At 46.6% G+C, this 19,454-nt stretch overlaps 1 protein-coding gene across 1 annotated transcript; it reads left to right on the top strand.

The window, feature by feature from the left end:
* Window positions 1-680: 680 nt before the first annotated feature.
* Window positions 681-14,160, top strand: ZC3H12A (zinc finger CCCH-type containing 12A). The gene is made up of 6 exons (XM_065421772.1): window positions 681-727; window positions 2,076-2,684; window positions 10,934-11,073; window positions 11,868-12,102; window positions 12,901-13,007; window positions 13,115-14,160. The coding sequence occupies exons 2-6, from the start codon at window positions 2,215-2,217 to the stop codon at window positions 14,158-14,160; spliced, it is 1,998 nt and encodes a 665-aa protein (XP_065277844.1). The 5' UTR covers window positions 681-727; window positions 2,076-2,214.
* The last annotated feature ends 5,294 nt before the right edge of the window (window positions 14,161-19,454 follow it).

Below are 19,454 nucleotides of genomic sequence, written 5' to 3'. Positions count from 1 at the left end.
CGCCAGGGGGGCTGGGACAATTTGTATAGTGGGGGGCTGAGTGCCACTGAACCAAACTGTGAACCCTGTGTATCCTGGAAACCACTTCACACCGGGAGGTGCAGGAGCCCCCCTAGTTCCAGCACCTCTGCCCCTCCCGGCCCATGGAGGGGCACTTTGGGGACACCCAGCACCTGGCTGCCGGTCACAGCTCAGCCCTAAAACACAAGGGGAGGAGCGGAGAGGAACCCCTTAGCCTGCCCCAGTGTGTGGGGTAAGCGGGTCCCTGCACCCCCACCCCATTTCAATGTGTCTGGGGAAGGGGTGTTATGTACCCCGCCCCCCCTGTGTGTGGGGGAAGGGGGCTCCTGCACCCCACCCCAAGGTGTCCCCCCTGTGTGTGGGGGAAGGGGGCTCCTGCACCCCGCCCCAAGGTGTCCCCCCTGTGTGTGGGGGAAGGGGGGGCTCCTGCACCCCGCCCCCGAGTGAGGACCGGGGGCTCCTCGCCCCGGGGCCTGCCCCGAACCCGCCGGCGCTGGCGGCTCCCGGCCTAGGGGGAGGGCGGACGGGCGCAGGGCGGGCCCTGCGAGGCCGGGCGCGGCGGATGAGGAAATGGCCGCGGCTCCTCCCCGCCCCGCTTCCGCGTTGCCACCTGCCGGGCTCGGCCCAGGTATAAAGCGGCGGCCCCGGCCCAGCGCGCCCGGCCCCGCCGCCCATGGACCCTCCGCGGCGCGCCGCGCACAGGCCGGTGAGTCGGGCCGGCCCAGGGGCTGGGCCCCGTGCCCCTAAGCGGCGGGTGGCCCCGGGGGGTACAGCCGGGGGGCCGGGGCTTTAACCCCCCCATATTCGCGGCTGGCCGGGGGGGCAGGGGCTGGCCCCCATTCGCGGCTGGCCGGGGGGGCAGGTAAGGGGGCCAGACCAGGGGCTATCTCCCCCCTTCTCCCCCCGTTCGCTGCCGGGCTTGGGGGCGTCTCTGTTTTAGGACTTGTTCCCCTAGCCCCACACGTGATCAGGGCCCCCCTTGTGCGAGCCCCTCTACACACCCCGTCCCTGCCTCTGCAGAGTTCGCTGCCGAAATCCAGACCCAGGGTGCGAGGAGCAGCAGAGGCTGGAGGGGAAGTGACTTGCTGAAGGTCACACCAGGTCCTTGGCAGAGGGGGAATAAAACCCAGGTTTCCTGCGTCCTGGGCCAGTGCCCTGTTCGCTGGACTGGGCTGGCAGGGCGAAGGGCAGCACCATGGGGTTTCTGTTAGACGCCCGGAAAGCGATCGGTGTGTACCCTGTGTTTGTTTCCTGCATTTCTGTCTGTGAAGTAGGAATGCACAGACCTGAAACAAGAATCTGAGAGGAGGTGGAAATGAAATCTTTTTACAAAAGCTTGAGGCCACAGTTGCGCACAGGTGCTCTATCCTGCTACTCTGTTACTCATAGGCTACGTTTTAGCTCACGTCATGGTAGCCAAGGGGCTGTCGGTGTGCCCCCCATTTGAAGGGTGGAACACAGACAAGGCGATTCATGGTCTGAGCACAGGACCAGGAATCTGCGTCCCAATTCCATATCTGTCATTGACCCTCTCACTCCATGACTCTGCACAAGCGGCTTAGCCTTAGTCTCAGTTTTCCCATCTGTACAAGGATTAATAACTGACCCTGCCTCACAGGGAGGTTTGTGGGGCTTAATCAGTTAACAGTTGTAGGGCACTTTGAAGGTGAAAAGTGCTATTTATGTCCTAAGAGTGAGGTTGCACATCCCAGGATCCTTATTACAAAAGCCGTGAGAAACGTGACCATTTTAACAAGTGCATCTGATGTGCTATAGGAAGGTGATACCCTATTTTGACAAACACTGAATTAAATTGAGTGCAAACAATCTGCACGTTAACAAGGTGTAGGGGATGGGATTTCTAAAGATTTCTCAATTCTTGTGATGTGCCTTGGAAACATAAACATGAAGTATCAATAAAAGGATTTTCAGAGTTCTTGAATATCTGAGCCACAGAGAAGAATTTGAAGACTGTTAATGTGAAAACATTTCCTGCGTTTCCTTTTTTTTAGATCAAGTCTTTAGGAGTTAACGATCACTATATTGATTCACAGATACTGGGTGTGAATGAAAAACAGAACTTGCCCGAGGAAAATTATGAACTTGGACAGTATTCCTTCTGCTCTGGGTTTTCCCAGCTGGAGTGAGATGCTTCCAGTTGACAAACATTAAGTTACTCAGATTGACAAAAGGATGAGCTCCAGAGATACATCTGAAAACGGTCACCTCAACTTGAACTGTGTGCTTCCTGGCAAGGGCCAGAACCCAACAGAGTGTGAGCCGCTCAGCATGGTGGATGTGGTACCCCGGGCAGCACAGGAAAGGCTTAGGATTTCGGAGCAGGACCTCATGGACAGTGCTGAGATGCAAATGAAAGTGGACTTCTTCCGCAAACTGGGCTACTCATCAGAAGAGATCTATATCGTCCTCCAAAAACTGGGCTTAAATGCTGACACCAATACGGTCCTTGGGGAGCTTGTGAAGCATGGTGCTGCAGCTGCTGACAGAGAGACTACCGACCCCCCACAGGAGGCCGTAGAAGCCCCATTGGTACCTCGTGGGGGACTTACCAACAAAACCCCTGCACCTGTGCCACCGTTGGAGGAGAAGGAAGGCAATAACTTAAAACCCATTGTTATTGATGGAAGCAATGTGGCAATGAGGTATGTTGGTCCCCTTAAGTGGGAGAAGTGTCTTTACTTTATAATTTAATCTGATGCCAGCTTGCTAAAATTAATTTCTTTACGTTTCTTAAGGTTTTTTGGTTTGGGGGAATTTAGTGCTTGTGAAAGATACCAGGTTAAAAACTCTGGAGGCCTCCAAGTTCTCCACAAATGTGAGGCCAGGCTGGGCTTTGATAGAACAGTCTCACCAACATGTCTCATTCCCCCACCTGGAAGGGCAACATCTACAAATGTGAGGTTCAATCTGTCTTAATGGCCCATCCAGTCCTTGGTTTCTCTGCCATGACTTCCCACCAGGGTGTGAATGATGGGGACTTTTATGCCCACTGGGAATTTCGGACTTGGTTCATATGAAACGCTAAAGTTCTTGTCTAAACTAGCAAGCAGAAGTGAAATCCCCGATGTGTAGTCCTGTTACCTAATTACTGTGCGTAAGCTCCAAAATCAGGAAGTTGCTCAACAAATAATTTTTTCAGGGTTAATTAGAAGAGGCTGTAGCTTTGAGTAAAGCGGCATCTCAGGTCTAGTTTCCACAACATTTTGGTTAAATCTCATGGCAGATCTGCAGGTTGGGTGGAGGAAAAGAGGGACAGATTTCCAGTTTAAAATGATAGGGGTGCCCCAGTTCTGCAGCATCATTGACAGCTGTGAATATGGAGGCAAGATGACTCATCTGCAAATCTCTCATACCGTCTGTTGCGAGAGCCTGCCCTCTTTATATCGGCAATCTGATCAAGAGATCTGGGGTACCATGTGTATTGGACAGATTCAGCTCTGGCCCAGGCTGGATTAAAAGTTTTCAGCCTAGTTTTGCCCCCTAAGAATGGTTAAAGTGGATTTTTGGGGGGAGAAGTGGAGGGATATGAGGAAGGCTCCCCTTTAGTGAACTCTTTTTGACCATACAGTATACTTACCTCTAGATTTAAAAAAAAAAAATCAAGTCCTGTGGAACCAGTTGGCCAGAGGATAATCCACTCGGACTTCAAATCTGATTCTGCCACTTCAATTCAAATACAAGTTTCCTTCAGTTTATATTTGATTGTCTTAATCTCTCTGGTAATGAGAAGCTACATGCCAGTGCACACAGAGCTACTCTAGAAGATTTACCCAGGGCAGAAGAAAGTCCTTTATGGAGACAGCCTTACAGGTGTGGTTTTTCCCCCCCCAAGTCATGATTGGTGGTATGGCTGAGTAAGACTGTATGAGGAAGGAAGGGGAACACCCTATCTCCTGACCGTATAACAGATCTGAGAGCCAAGGCCCAACTTGGCCAGTATGATCAGGAAATATTGTGTTTGCGCTCTGATGTGCACACTGACCTACCAGACTTATAGCCAGTGGACTTAACCTGGAAGTGTGTGTAGGAGAGAGATTGGCCCCTTTCCATTAATAATTGTTTCTCCAACAAAGCTGCATTTCCCAGCATAGTGTGTTAATATGAGAAAAGACCTTATTTTAAGAGATGTGCTAGTGGGTAGTGTTAATTTTATTGGGGAAACCTTTAATTCTGAATTTATTAGTTCATGCAGGCAAAGTATTAGGCTCTTACCCCTGGATGCTCTTCCATCAAGCCACCTCAAGCAAAGGCGAGTGCATGGCAGACATGGTCACGGGCAGACCAGGTGTGCGGTGACTAGTCTCCTTGATTTGGGACTGTGGCGAAATAGATCTGTTCAGCACTTGTATTGTATTACACGAAATAACTGCAGAAAAGAATTGGCCTGCTTGTCCATTTCAGAGTTAGTGGGATTTCTTGACCTCCCTAATGCAGAAGGCCCAACCGCTCTGGTGCTGTGTTGAGGAAGGAGGAGTTGAAACATTGCAGGGGGTGAGGCATCCAGCATAAGTATAATTTGGTGGTTTGTTTTTTTTCAGTATCATGCCTGTAGTTGCCTCCTCTTCAGGGGAGTAGTTGATTTACATATCCAGGTTTATGCCTGCATTGCTGCATTAACCAATGCTTCCCCCCCCCCCCCCCCCATTAGAAACATGCCACTTGTTATGACTAAACTTTAGGGTGAAAGGTTCCAAAGCAAATACTGTTTGATTCTGTTCTTCTAAATATTTGTTATGATATAGTTGAGAGAACTTGTCAGGACAGAATCTGTCCCTCTGGAAATGTCTGTCTTGGTTTCTCTCTTTCTGTACTTATAACACTTGATCTTTAGGTGCCATTTAAAGGAAGAACCTTTCTCCTCTGATTCCTATAAAGATGTAGTAATACTGTAGCTGGAACAAAGTTTAATGTTTGCAAAGCAATCAGTTGACTGGTGTGGGTTTTTTTAAAGCTGTTTACCAGGAGGGGAATTCCATTCTGAAACTTCCTGTATTAATAGTGTATGATGTTCCCTGCTGATTTACTTGCACAATGAGCAGCAGGCCTCCGTGTACAGCTCTCAACCCCATATGCAAATCTCAGTGGAAATTAGCTTCTACTTCCTTCTAAGGGAATTTCTCTGTAGTTGGCAAATCAGATCAGCCCATTTGGTCACTTTCATTACGGACTCTGACTTGTTAGCTGGGACTCCAGAAACCTGAATGCATGTTTTTCATTTAATCTTTCAGGAACTGTGGTGGTAAATGTCTGGGTATCTTTCAACTCCTATTGGTTTTGTAAAAACTCCTTTTTGGGTATGTTTCTTCTGGCCATTGATGTAAGGTAATAGAACTTTGGAAGCTTACTATTTTAAAACCTTCTCAATGAAGTTTTAAAGATAGCTTCCAGGCAGCAGTGCTGTCCCTGGGGTACAGTAAATGTCTGCATTTGTTTTGAATAATGGGGGGGGAGAAACAAAACAAACCTAGGTAGATGTTCAATTCCCCCTGTTTATCTTCATATCCAAATAAACCTTGCAACAGTCTCAAATTGGTCTGTGGCTTAAATCTTACACATGCAGTAAAACTAATTTTTTTTTTTTTAATTTCCTGTTTGCAGTGTAGTTGTAGCCATGTTGGTCCAAGGATATTAGAGAGACAACGTGGGTGAGGTAATATCTTTTATTGGATCAGCTTCTGTTGGTGAACAAGACAAGCTTTGAGCTTACATAGAGCTCTTCTTCAGTGGGAAAGGTACTCAAAGGGTAGGTCTACACTGCAATGTAAGCCTAGGGTTAATAGAACTCGAGTTAGCAGACCCTGGGTTTGTTAATCTACACTTTGAGAATCTACACTCATTTGTAACTCCAGGTTAGGAATTACTGAACCCTGGGTCCTAACCTGGGGCTCCGGCATCTACGCTGCGTTACATGGGTCTGAGTCCATATCCTGCACGCTCCCAAAATGTGGACACTCTAACCCTTTGTTCGTGGTGCAATGTGGGAAAACTTGACTCTGAAGAGGGCAAATAAAGTTGGCCTGTGGGATTGAGGGATACATGTAGCATACTCCCAGAACATGAGCCCAGTGGAGCTGCATCTGTAATAGGGCTTGAACCCTGGGTCCTGGCTTAACTCAGACTCACACCCTCCAACCCCTTCGGATCCTCGATCTGAGCCCTGGATTAACACGATTTGTATGTAGACAGAAAGGGGGTTAGGCTCAAGCCTGTGCTTGCTTTGCAGTGTAGACATACCCAGAGTGTTGCAGCTAAATACAAGGGGGAACAGATTGTTTAGAATAAGGAGTTAACTGCCCATTTGAATGGTCTCTTACAATGTTAACACTTCTGCAGTCATAGGACCCTCCCCCAACACACCTTTCAAGATCTGTGGGTCCCACAGGTGCCTATCACAACATGTGGTGTACCTCATCCAGTGCACCATGTGGCCCAATAACTATGTGGGTGAAACCACACAATCACTATGCTCTCGAATGAACTCTCTCAGAAAAATAAGATAAAAACACCCAATCACCCATGGATGGAGCATTCTTCACAAAACAATGACTCCATATCTGACCTCTCAGCCCTCGTCCTTGAAGGAAACCTGCACAACACCTTCAAAAGACAAGCCTGGGAGTTTAAAGTCATAACGCTGCTAGACACTAAAAATCATGGACTCAGTAAAGATTCTGGATTTATGGCTCATTATAACAATCGATAACCCGCTGACCCTTCCTTGTCCTACTACTGTTAATTGCTCACTTCACCTTGAATGGTCTCTTAAATATGTTAGCCCCTTATGCTAAACAATTTGTACCATCTTGTATTTAGCTGGGATGCTCTGGGTATCTTTCCCAGACCTGAAGGAGAGCTCTGTGTAGCTCGAAAGCTTGTGTCTCTCACTAACAGAAGTTGCTCCCCTAGCTTGGCTCTCTTTTTATTTCCTACAGAACAAAGGACCCATTTTGATTAAACTAGAGAATTCCATATAACAATAATATAGAAATAACATTTCAAATCTGTGTCCATGTAGAACCAATTCAAATTATGATGGTTCTATAATCTGTAAAATACCCTGGAGCTGGGAGCTGAAGGAGAAAGTAGTAATTCTTGGTCCCGCAGCAGTGAAAGTTCTGCCCGGTCAGGTATTCATTTGACTCCCATCACTGGAGTATCTGAGCATGTCTTCAGTTGTATTATAATATATTCTCTGTTTCATGAGCTTTAAAAAATTATTTCTAGGCTGGAGTTTGGCTCAGTGAGGAAGTGAACTTTGGATGGTGTTGGGTTTCTTTAAACCCTTCTACAATAGAACCTCAGAGTTACGAACACCTCAGAAATAGAGGTTGTTCATAACGCTGAACAAAACGTTAGGGTTGTTCTTTCAAAAGTTTACAACTGAACATTGACTTAATACAGCTTTGAAACTTTACTATGCAGAAGAAAAATGCTTCTTTCCCATTATTTTTTTGAGTTTATATTTAACACAGTACTGTGCTGTATTTGCTTTTTTTGTCTCTGCTGCTGCCTGATTGTGTAATTCCGGTTCCAAATGAGGTGTGTGGTTAACTGGTCAGTTTGTAACTCTGGTGTTCTACTGTATTCTAAAAGGTAAAGTAGAAGTTGTGTTTTGTTGCTGTAGAGGAGGGTGGGAAGAAAACATGCCGAAGTTATTTCATTTAGAAAGTGGCTGCTCCATGTGTTGGGGTTTTTCATGCAAATTCATAGGGACTTAAAAAAAAAAAAATCACTCTTACTGCATCAGAGCGACTAAACTGGCAAAAAACACAAAATACCATGTTTAGGCTTGTAATAGGAGCCCTATTGAGCAACATGCCATTTTAAAAAATCTATTATCGGGGAAAGAACATAGGCGCCTTTTTCCACTTTACTCACAAAAAAGCTAAGAATTTAGATAACAAGCCCTCTGCTTTCACTTCATAAGACCCTAACAAGAGGATCCAGAGGCCAAAACCCTAGTGCCTTTGGTATTTGTCACCCTACATATTGCTCACGTTGATGTAAAGGTTTCTGGCATTTAACTGTTTTGCAGAGAAACAAATAGTCTCTTTGAATGTAGGCACTTCTGACGTTGTTCCCCAAAGAACTCAAGAGCAGGGTTCAGGAATATAGCATGCAATGGCTAATACAGGGACAGTTGTGTTCAGAGCTTTTTCCACAGAGCATTTACTTCTGTATGTTTTATGGGGGATGTTTTTACACCCACATGCACCAAAAAAGATGCCCCCTCTCATGTCTGTGCTTCAGCTTTTTCCAGTTATCTCTGACTTAATTTAATTATACTGTACCTGCTTTATGCCTCAACACTGCAAACGCTGACTGACTATGTAGAGCTGCCTACTGTGAGGAGACAATGAGATTACTCATTACTCTGGTTGGCCAAGAGTTTGCCAGATCAGTCTCTAAGACTGCAGAATGACTTAATATGGTATGGGCCTTGGCTCACTACAAAAGCAGTTTTCCCCCTCTTGGTATTGACAGCTCCTCATCAATTATTGGGAGTGGACCACATACACCCTGATTGAATTGGCCCTGTCAAAACTGGTTCTCCACTTGTAAGCTAACGCCCTTCTCTTCATGTGTCAGTATATTTATGCCTGCATCTCTAATTTTCACTCCATGCATCTGAAGAAGTGGGTTTTTTTACCCACAAAAGCTTATGCCCAAATAAATCTGTTAGTCTTTAAGGTGCCACCGGACTCCTTGTTGTTCTTGTTATCTGTGTACCTTTGTATTGTCATAAGCCATTCTGAACCTCTGGTGGTGGTATAAATAAGCAGATTTTTCCTGACTAGGCGCCCATTGCTTTTCCCACATAAGAACTTTCACCTTTAAAAATTGTGATAAGACTTGTAGGCAATACTCACAGCTAATACTAATCCTGTTTGTGTTATCTTACATTTATATAGCATCTTTTGTTAGGAAGGCTCCCCAAGCAGTTTTGAACCAGGAATATCTTCAGCAGTGAAATGCAGCTGCCTCTGACGTGAACCGTGACATTTTTTTATTGGCACATGTTAACATTACACTACGGTTTAGGACAGGAAACAAATCTTGTTCTCTGAAACTGCAAAGGAACTTAAGTAGGCACCATGTAATTACCTAAATTAGAATTTGGCAAGGATACAAGAGTTACAACCCTGGTTCTTGTGAAAAGTGATATGACATGAATGCTCTTCAGAGAACACCAACATGAGCAGTTGCCTTTCATGTGTTTTCTTTGGGTATCTGAGCCCCAGATCACGGACTGTATTTATGATAATGGATCACAAGATGACCTGATTGAAGCTGGCCAGTTAGAATACAGGAGTGTGTGTAACAAAATGAACTAGGTTCAAGAGTAGTCAGTTGTCCATCATCCAAGAGATAGGAGACAAGGCTCTTTGTATGCGAATATGCTGCTGCATTTCTTTGTTACCTTGGTAATGCACTTTAATGTAGTTCTTATTTGTTTCAAAAATACTTGACTCGGAACATAGCCTTCAAGAGAAACTTTTACCTACTGAAGGGAGGGTTGCTTAAACATAAAGCAAGTTCCTTGAAGTCTGAAGGATTCTTGAGTTTGCATGGACCATAATCTAATTATTTTGCATTGTGGATATTAATATTTTTAGAAATGTAATATGAATTTTTGTTTAAGTGGGTAGTGAGCGGAAATGGATTCTCTTGAAGAGTGACTCCCCCTTCATACTCTTCAGTGCAACACGCATGGTCTCTGAAAGTCACCCTAAAGTAAATACCACCTACAGCCCTGATCTGTCACTACTGTGAAACTAGTAACTTGGAAACAGTTGATAATATTTCTAGTTAATGTGCAACATAAGCACTGATAACATTGTGAATACTGGAACCTGCAAAGAAATGATTACCAGCCATTTGTTATATATAAACTCTTCAGAGACTTATTGATCTGACTTAATTGACCATTCAGTAGGAAGGATTGTGTTGTACTAGCAACTAACCTCTGATACTTGTGATTGCCCTTTTCTTCTGGTAGAATTTTTCCTTCTCTTGATTGTCTCTAACAGGCCAGCTGGATATACAGAATTTGTTAGGGGCTTTCAGGTTTGAAGCTGCCATTCCACAAACACAGTGCAGTCCCAGGTAGTCTCTCCACGTACTGGGCTCTGTATAATGAGGAGAGGCTCTGTCCTTCAACAAAGTTCATCTGTAAAGATGGGTAACACATTTTTGGTATGAAGTAAGGCAAAGGGAAAAAGAAGACTCGTCTATACTACAACTGTTTGCCCAATATAGCTATATTGACGACCCCTCCTAGTCTGAACAAAGTTGTAGTGGCAAGAGTCCTTTTGTTGGTATCGCTTGCTTGCCCCAGCTCTCCAAACAAAATGAAGCTATACTGCAAACGGACTTTTTTCTGCCAGCAGAACTGCACTTACACTAGGAAGTTTTGCCAGTAGCGCTCTGTTGGCTATGGGTGTGATTTCCCTCTTCTTTCCTCTCTCCCCTCCCACCCCCGACATAGCTATGCCAGCAAAACTGAAATGTAACTTGGGAGTCTAAATATAGATTTGAGTGCCTAATTGTAAACAAGTGGGCCCCGATTTCAGAGGTGCTAAAAATTGATGAAAGTTGTGGGTGCTCCATGGGCCTGAGGATTTGTGGGTATTGCAGCTTTAGAATAGCTTAAGACAGAACTACTAGTGCCCTCAACCTCTTTAATGTATTGCAATAAATGTACAAATTCAGCAGCTGTAGAGTAACAGGATACCGGGTCTACAAAAGTACCACCTTGAAAAGATGTCAAAACACTGGCTCTACTTGCTTAGTATTGGACTGTCTGACTCGTGTGCTGTCTGTGAATATGCAAAAGTACATTGTATCTGAATACTGAAAACAAGGTCCTCTTCAATCCTCTTTAATGCAGCCATGGAAATAAAGAAGTGTTCTCCTGCCGAGGTATCTTGCTGGCCGTTCACTGGTTTTGGGACAGAGGACACCTAGATATCACAGTCTTTGTGCCATCCTGGAGAAAAGAACAGCCAAGACCAGATGTGCCCATCACAGGTGTGGAACTCTAAAGCCAAAACTAAATCTCTAAAGCTTCCAATTGTAGCATTTTAATAAGCCTGCCAAGGTCCTTTTGGCCAGTAAGCTCCAAGGTAGTGAATGGAAAATAAGAGCACTAGAAACTTCACCAAGCTTCTGACCAGTGAGATTTCAAGTCCCTAACCTCTCCTCTAAGCAAGTTCTTGCTCAGATAAGGTAGCTGAGTTCAAAGAACATAACTAACTTTATTCCAAAATGTTTCCTTATTCCTGAGGTTTACTCACTTGGTGTGTTACCTTTTCTTATCTCCAGAATTCATTTTTTCCTCTTGTAAATGGCCATACAGCACACCTGTATGAAATGTTAACCGACAAGCAGCTTGGAAGAATATAGCAGGATGGGGATCTATTCAGATGGGTCTAGGTGGTGATAATTGCTGTTCTGAGTTTCCAAGCAACTGAGGTTTGAGGTGTCCCAGTCCAGTCCCTTAGCTAGAAGACAGTCTTGGTCTGTGTTAAATTTAGTTTGGTTCAGTGCCCGTGAGAGGGATGCTGGGTGGGGAAATTGAAAAACTTCCTAAAAATTGGAAACATTTTAACAGTAGCAGTCTGCGCAGGACACAGAGTAACTGAAATGTCAAAGCCTGACGCTGTGCCCCTTTGGAACCGGCTGGACTCCGCATGTTCCTAGCTAGTTATTTTTTTCCTGTAAACATTACACTTTACTTTCTTGGCATCTGTTGCCTGGAAATGATACCAGGCTGTATGGGCTTGTGTGTGTTTATGCCACATTTTCATGGTTGTTTGTTCCAGACCAGCACATTCTCCGTGACCTTGAAAAGAAGAAAATTCTGGTCTTCACTCCTTCCAGGCGGGTTGGAGGCAAACGCGTTGTCTGTTATGATGACCGCTTCATTGTGAAACTGGCATACGAGTCTGATGGCATCGTGGTTTCCAACGACACTTACCGTGACCTGCAGAATGAGCGTCCGGAATGGAAGAAGTTCATTGAGGAGCGCTTGCTGATGTATTCCTTTGTTAACGACAAGTACGTTCCCGTTCCCCAGGCGCTTAAAAACAATACAGCAGTTTTAAGTGACCATTGATTAATAGAAGGTCAGTGGCATCTCAGTGTTAGGAGGAGATGACCTGTAAGGGCTGGAAAGGTGAGTGTCAAACACAGAGTAAAGCAAATGACTTTAGGTATTTGAGAGGAAGTGACTCAGTGCTTCGTAGGTGGAACAGCTCCTCCCAATCTGCAGCAAGTCACAGGGAGGGCACAAAGAAAAGGCCAAGAGTGGCTCTGACTGCACTTGGCTTGCTTGGAGCCAGGAGCTCCTCCCTGCTGACATTCCTGAGCGGGCCTGGCACTGGTACAGAGCATTCGCTTCCTCTGCATTATGAACGGGGAAACGATCAGCTGGCCCAGCGTGCCGACAGCAGAGCACAGGATTGGCGTGACCAGCAATGCGTGGGAGGCAGCCTGCTCTGCTCCTGGGGCAAGAGGCCTCTTGCAACAATCTCAATCAAATCCTTCTCTAGTTTACTTGCAAAGTACTGATGGGCAGCAGCCCTTCTCTGTATGGCCAATGAACAGGTCAGCCTGCCATGGGTCACTAAGAGAGGATTAAAAGGGAAACTTTTCTTCCAAAGGACGACCCCCTGTTGGATCTGGAGGAATTGTCTGAATCACTGACTCCTGTGGCCATGCCAGGGCTTGTGTCTTGGCTGGCACGGGGAGGGGTTCGCAGGTGTGGGTAATTTTTAATCCTCGTGCAGCTGAGAGACTGAAACCTTGGCCCAGGAAAGTGGTTGCTCCTGACTGATGCTTATTATCTTCCTTTAGGTTTATGCCTCCAGATGACCCCTTAGGGCGGCATGGCCCCAGCCTGGAGAACTTCCTGAGAAAGAAACCTTTGGTGCCAGAACACAAGAAACAGCAGTGCCCTTACGGTAAGACTAGCCTCGTAGGCTTGAGGGCAGCGGTGTCTGTACAGAGTAAACTGTACACACTTGGTGAATTGCAGCAGGTCACCCTATGTTCTGCCTTTTCCTTGCAGGGAAGAAATGCACTTATGGGATTAAGTGTAAATTCTATCACCCTGAAAGGATCAACCAGCCACAGCGCTCTGTAGCTGATGAACTACGGGCCAATGCAAGGCTGTCCCCAACCAGAAGCCCCACCAGCACTGCCAAAGAGGAGAAAAAGAGCAGGAGACCTTCCCAGGCAGAGCTCCTCTGCTCTGTGTCCACAGACAGCGACAAAGGCTCTGGGCAGAAGGTCTCCATGGAGAGGAAAAGCTCAGCCCAAAAAGCAAAACCTAGCGACAGTCCCCTCCTAATCCAGGGGGGTTGTGCCTTGGGCAGTGTCCCCTCTAACAATGGCAGCTATCGATCGTCTGACTGGTACCAGCACCCTCCTCCTTCTCCCCATATGGACTCTCTCCCTTACATCTCTCAGGAGCATCTTGACTCAGGCATTGGATCCCTTGAGAACCAAATGTCTGAGATGTGGCCTTGCAGATCTACCAGTCACTGTGAGCATTCCCACCCCGAACAGATGGCAGTCTGTAGCTGCAGCAGACAGAGACCTGTCTACCAGCACTCTCCTAGTGTAGAGCAGGACACCCTTGGCCACTATAAGCACGGCTCTCGCAAATCGGTCTCCTCTGTTACTAGCTACTTGCCATATAGTGCTGAGAACTCTCACACGAGGTCCTCTCAGTCTTTCCCAGGCTATGGAGTGCCCGTACATCCAGCGGGTACTGGGCATTATAGCATTCCCAATGAGTACAACACCCCAGCACATCATCTTCGTGAATACTGGTCTGAGCCGTACCAAATGCCTCCCACATCAACACGACCTAGCAACATTAGAGACCCTCACCCGTTGCCGAGAGCCCCAGGGCCAGCGTACAGTGACCACTGCCAGTGGGCCCTGCCAGACCGCTTTGCAGAAGAGCGAGCGAATGTGCACGTGAAACTCTGTGGCATATTCCACCCCCATTTAGTAGATGCTGTGATGAGCCGTTTCCCTCAGCTGTTGGATCCCCAAAGACTAGCTGCTGAAATACTGACGTACAAGTCTCAGAACCCAGGGATGTGAGGCAGACAATGTGCTGGGAGTCCTGGGAGCAATGTCTCTCCTGTGGACCGCACAGCACAACTGGCATGGCTGCCTCCGTGAGGGTTTTCACCTTCCTCTGAAGCACCAGGTCCAAGATGAAGGCCAGATACCAGACTCAGTGGGCCAATGGCGTACTCTGGTGTGGCCAATCCTAATGCACCTCACAAAATGGCTTGTGAGGAAACTGTCCCATCCTCCCCTAGGGCATATTAGCAGGAATCTGGGGAAAGGAGGTGGATTTTGCCTTTCTCAGGAGCACAGAGCAGGGATTCCCCTGTAGGAGTAGGTGGGTCTGTCTTGCCCATTGAGCTCCTGCAATTGTCAGTTGGGCACTTTGGACCCTGGTTCTTCCCATTATCCTGCAACATTCAAAGGCAGCGTAGCACACGGTCAAATGTACGGCATTTCATGAGAAAGATCTGATGGTTACACTTGAGTGAGTGGGGTCTGTGGGGTTACTCTGAGATGGTGCCTTTTGCAATAAGTGTCTGTGTAACGCATGTCGGGAAAGGCTGGAGCCTGTGCTCCTTGTCCAGTCTGCTCCCTAGTTCCTAACTGAGCTGCTTGCCTTGAACTCCCATCGGGTAACTTCATTTGGTCCTTGTGAGGAAGCGGCAGATTCCATTTCTGTATGTGAAAAGCCAGACTCCAGTAGCTGACTCGAGTCGATTTTTATGGCCTTTCCCTTCCCTACCCACCCCTAATAAGTTGGCCTTATGTGGGGCCACTCTTCTGTGAATAGGGCAGCTGTTTCGCCTGCTGCAGGGCTCCCACTAATCAGAAGAGTGAGGCGTTTCATCTTTTCTCCGCTTGCCTGGAAGGGCCTGGCACTGCACCAAACCTGCATTCTGGACTCGAGCCTTGTCTCCTGCACTTTCTCCACCAAAACTACATTCTGTACCAAAATTCAGAGAAGAGCAGGCTTGTGCCACTCTTCTAAAACCCTGGTCTTCTCTTATGCCTCGCCGTGGAATCTGTATAGTGCTGAGAGGCCTGGAATGCCTGTGGTGTTACCTCCCCCTTTGTCATCACCCCACCATAGCTGTGGGGATCAGTAAAACAAAGTGACTAAGGTCCCACTTGGACTTGCACGTTGTGTGTCTGCCCTTTTGTCGCTACAATTTTGATGGGTCCTCCAAATTCTTGGCAATGTTCAGTATTTTCTCTTTGAATTTGCCACACCTTTGCCCTTTCACTCCTATATATTGTTCTCTCCCCACCCCCACAAGCACCCTTCAGATTCCCAAGATATCCAAGCTGTGTCGTTTTGTTTGACGAATGGACCCTCTTCAGTCTGTTTCGGTTAAGGATATCTTTGGTGACTTGTAGATACTGTAACTAAAATTTTAAGATATACAAAAACAAATACGGTAGCAATTGATTCTGGTCCCAGCATTTTATTTAGGGTACAAAGGAACCTTTCACTTGCAGGCCAGAAGCAGTTGACTTGTTGATGCACATTGTATCTGTGTGGTGATGTTTTTTTAATTATGTCCATCTTGTGGTTAAATCAAGGTCCTTCTAAGTGGCAAACCGTGAGTGGGAGAACTGAGCACAGAGCTGGCTGAGCACGTCTCTGTGGTGTGCTGGAGGCTGTTCTGTTCGCTGGTTCTTACCGCTCAGATTTCCAGTGGATGGCCTAGCCAAATTGGCACCATGTGCCATGGAGACCACAAGGACACAGAAACCCTGTATACCTGGTTAATTATGATACATTACGGAACTGTAATGTTTCATGTTAGTAAGCAAAATGCTTCTTAATCTTATGTAACCTGATAACTTTGCATATTTGTAAATTACAGGAAAGATGGTTTTTAATGGTATTGTCCAGAAACTTGCTTGATGATACTATTTTACTTAGTACTGTACTTAATGCAGCCATTATGTGTTAGTGGTGTTTTCTGGAAAAGTTAGTAGCAATATATACTTAGATACTTTTATACTTAAAGTTGACATTTATTGAAACTTGCTGTATCACTTAGATTCCACACAGTCAGCTAGCCCTATGGAAGAGGCTGCCCTGTGTATGTCATGGCAAAGTAAGAACTTGCATTACCCAAATAAAAATGGCTAAGTTGAATGGCTAGGTTGTTGAGTCTCTTTTTGATGGCTTTTGGGAAGACTGTTTTACAGCTTGGCTGGGATTTTTAAGGAGCGTACCACAATATACTTCTAGAAAGGTGGTTGGGCTGTTAAGACACTGGACTGAGACTTGGGATCTCTGGATTCAATTCCCCGCTCTGACAGACTCCCTGGATGACCTTGAGGAAAATCACTTAATCTCTCTGCTTCGTCTGCGAAATGGGCATGAGACTTCCCTGCCTCAGACTTTGGCGCTAGGCATACGTACTTGTTCGTGGTTGTGAGGCTGGGGACCATGGAAGTGTTGGGATACACCATGGTAACAGATGTGGTGTTGGTCCAGGGAAGTGACACTCTGCTGGCATGTGGGGTTTTTAACCAGGCTGGGGGGGGGGGGGAAGTCGGCTGTAGTGTTTGGCAGCTCTCATAAGTGACAAAAGATGCTACACAGTGTTTTTATTATTATTTTGGTAGAACTCATGAGGCCTGCTTCTCCTCACCCCTCCTATCAATTGTTGGACAGAATTTAAAAACAAAAAACTGTTTTCTGTTCTGCTTGCTAATTAAAACAGAACACTCAAAGCAAAGATACCGGCGTTGGCTCTCGGCAGCTTTGTGATCTACATAAAGAGATTAATGTAAACAGCTCATCAGAGAGCTGATATAATCTGTTACAGACAAGTACCAGTGCTTAATTTGTATTGAAAGTGGTGTCGTGTCTCAAGCAATTTTTTTTAACTTTCATAATTGAAGCAGCAAGCCCAGAGGTGCCAGGGCTATGAACTGCCAAGCCTAGAGGAGCCCGGGCTTAGCCCTGGCAAGCCCTAGCATACATTAAGCAGTGCCTAGCACCCTATCATTTATGCAAGCTGTTGAGTAAATGACTATAAATCATGACACCATTCTGTTCGCAAGACTCTCTTGGCACCTTTGTGCTCTCATGGACCTTTGTTTAGGAGCTTATGAGGAAGTCTAGTAAAAATTTAACATTCAAATTTCTCCAGGGGAATCCTTCCTCTCCCAACCCCACCCTCTAGACTTCAGTACAACATCTTCTTATCTGACTTTGTAAATTACTTTATGGGCTTTTATTCAAATGTGCTTACTGGAGCTAGTACTGTCAGATCGCTCTTTCCAGCTAATATGAAATAAATAAATAAATCCCTTCCCTAAACTGAAGGAAAAGAGGGGCCTCCTCTGAAGGTGGTAGGTGTATCTGTGGTCTAATGGGAATCTGAGAGCGGCAGCAGGCGAAGGGTAGGACTGGGACTCGGAAGGCCTGGGTTCTGTTCCTGGCTTTGTCTCTGAGCTGCTGCGTGACCTTGAGCAAGTCACTTCCATCTGCCAGGCAGGTGAGCTGCTCAGCAGTGGCAGGCAGTGCACCTAGGAGAAGGAAAACTCTGATTTCAAACCAAAAACATCAGCCCTGGTCAGCCGGGTTGGAAAAATTGCACCAATCTCACGTGCTCTGTGTCTCAGCCGCTGACCCCAATGAACAGGCCGAGGTGAAGGTGAAGCTTTCTAGTAAGAATCTGCAATTTTCATCTGAGCCCTACGGGGTGAAAGGGCTTTTATTGGTTGGGTAAGGGAAGCCCTTTCCAGGGCACATTTCTTCTGGAAAGTAAGTCCTCCAGCTCCCAATGGGTCCAGTGAGTCTATCACCATGACTTGTAAAGGTGAGGCGGAGCAGTCCAAAAGCTGTGCAAGTGCATTTGAGAGCAGGGACTGCATTAAATGTCCCTCTACCTTGTTGCACTATGGTCTCAGGGTGAGAAAAAGAATCTCGAGTGGTAATGCTGAAATTCACATGCAGTCGATGCTTGAACGTTGTGCCAGAACTGCTCGCACAAGAGAACTTTTAAAAAGCTTAGTGTAGGAACTCAAGGCTGCACCTCTCCATGAAATGCTCCTTTAAATAGATAAAAGCTCTCGCTCTCTAGGCCATTCCCATTCGTGTACTGGAATCCAATCAAAACCAGAGCTATGTTACAAACCTGGTGGTAGACAAATCCAGAGTCAATTAGTGCTGAAGTTCCCAGGTTAGTTAACTTAACTTGACAGGGAAGGGAGCTGGGGGCGTTCTGTTCAGATGGTGATGGAGCTTGGTCTTGCCTCTGTTTCTGCAGCAGATTTTGTAACCGTACCTGTCTCCAAAGGGAGAGACTTTAGATGGGTCTGAACTATAGAACCCTCCCTCCTAAACAGCTTTCAACAGCCCAAAGGCGGCAGGGGAGAATGGGGCAGTGATTTGCCTAGTGTCCCACAGTGCCTGAGCTGGGCATGGCATGCTAATCTGACTCCCTGGCCCCGGGAGCAGGCTACCAGTCGAGCAGCGTTCGGTGCTCCTTAGACATGGCATGGCTGCTGTTCTCCAGCATCTCTCTGGAGCCTCTCAAGACACACCCTGGTAGCTGTCGCTCAGCCGGGGCCTGCTGATGAAATGATGCCCAGCTGTTTCCTATTGGATTCAGTTGTCATTCCGCCAGTTGTTTAGAAGGAATTGGCAGCATTTATTTGAATGCTACCTGTATTAGTTCATGTTATCTGCAGACACACTCATGTCCATCAAATCAAAGAAACCTGCCCTACTGTCTCTTCGTCCTCTGCCCCACACCCCTCCACACTGGTTCTAGTGTATTCTGCTGTTGTGGAGTTTTCGAGAAACATCCTGTGGCTCACCACTTCCTCTTGGGTACCTCAGTGAAGCTGGAACCCAGCGTGAGATTGGTGATCACTGCATCTGCATCATATTTATCTCTCTAAATAGGTTATATCCTCTTTTGCAATGTGCAGATCTACTTTAAAACAAAGAGGTCACATGCACCCGTGCCCTGAAAACTGTGTGGCGCCTCAGCTCGGTACGCTGCTGGCTCAGTCTGGGGCATGTCTCGGGAGGTAAGCGGATATGTTCAGCCCCTAAAGCCTATGTTTGAGCGCCAGTCCCAGCCATTACTCTAGTGCAAGGGGAAATGTGGGGAACTCCTGCCTTGCTGCGGGGAAGCAGGGGCCATGGGGTAAGCAACCCATGCCAGGGAAGTCTTGTAATGTTGCAGGGCAAGTCTGGGTATGGTGCATGGGGCAGTAGCCTCCGGCAGAGCACGATGAAGTGGAAGAGCAGGGGGCACTCCTGTAACACCTCAGGGAGCAGGGGCCAGAGACAGCTGATCAAGCAGCTCTGAGCCCTGCAGAAC

This window comes from Emys orbicularis, chromosome 23, assembly GCF_028017835.1.
Source record: "Emys orbicularis isolate rEmyOrb1 chromosome 23, rEmyOrb1.hap1, whole genome shotgun sequence".
NCBI classification, from domain to species: domain Eukaryota; kingdom Metazoa; phylum Chordata; order Testudines; family Emydidae; genus Emys; species Emys orbicularis.
This window is presented reverse-complemented; position numbering and strand designations above follow the sequence as displayed.

Coding starts and splice junctions, on each gene's coding strand:
- ZC3H12A (XM_065421772.1), top strand. CDS start 2,215: ATGAGCTCCAGAGATACATCTGAAAACGGTCACCTCAACTTGAACTGT. Junction 12,103..12,900: donor TATTCCTTTGTTAACGACAA/GTACGTTCCCGT, acceptor ATCTTCCTTTAG/GTTTATGCCTCCAGATGACC. Junction 13,008..13,114: donor GAAACAGCAGTGCCCTTACG/GTAAGACTAGCC, acceptor TTTTCCTTGCAG/GGAAGAAATGCACTTATGGG.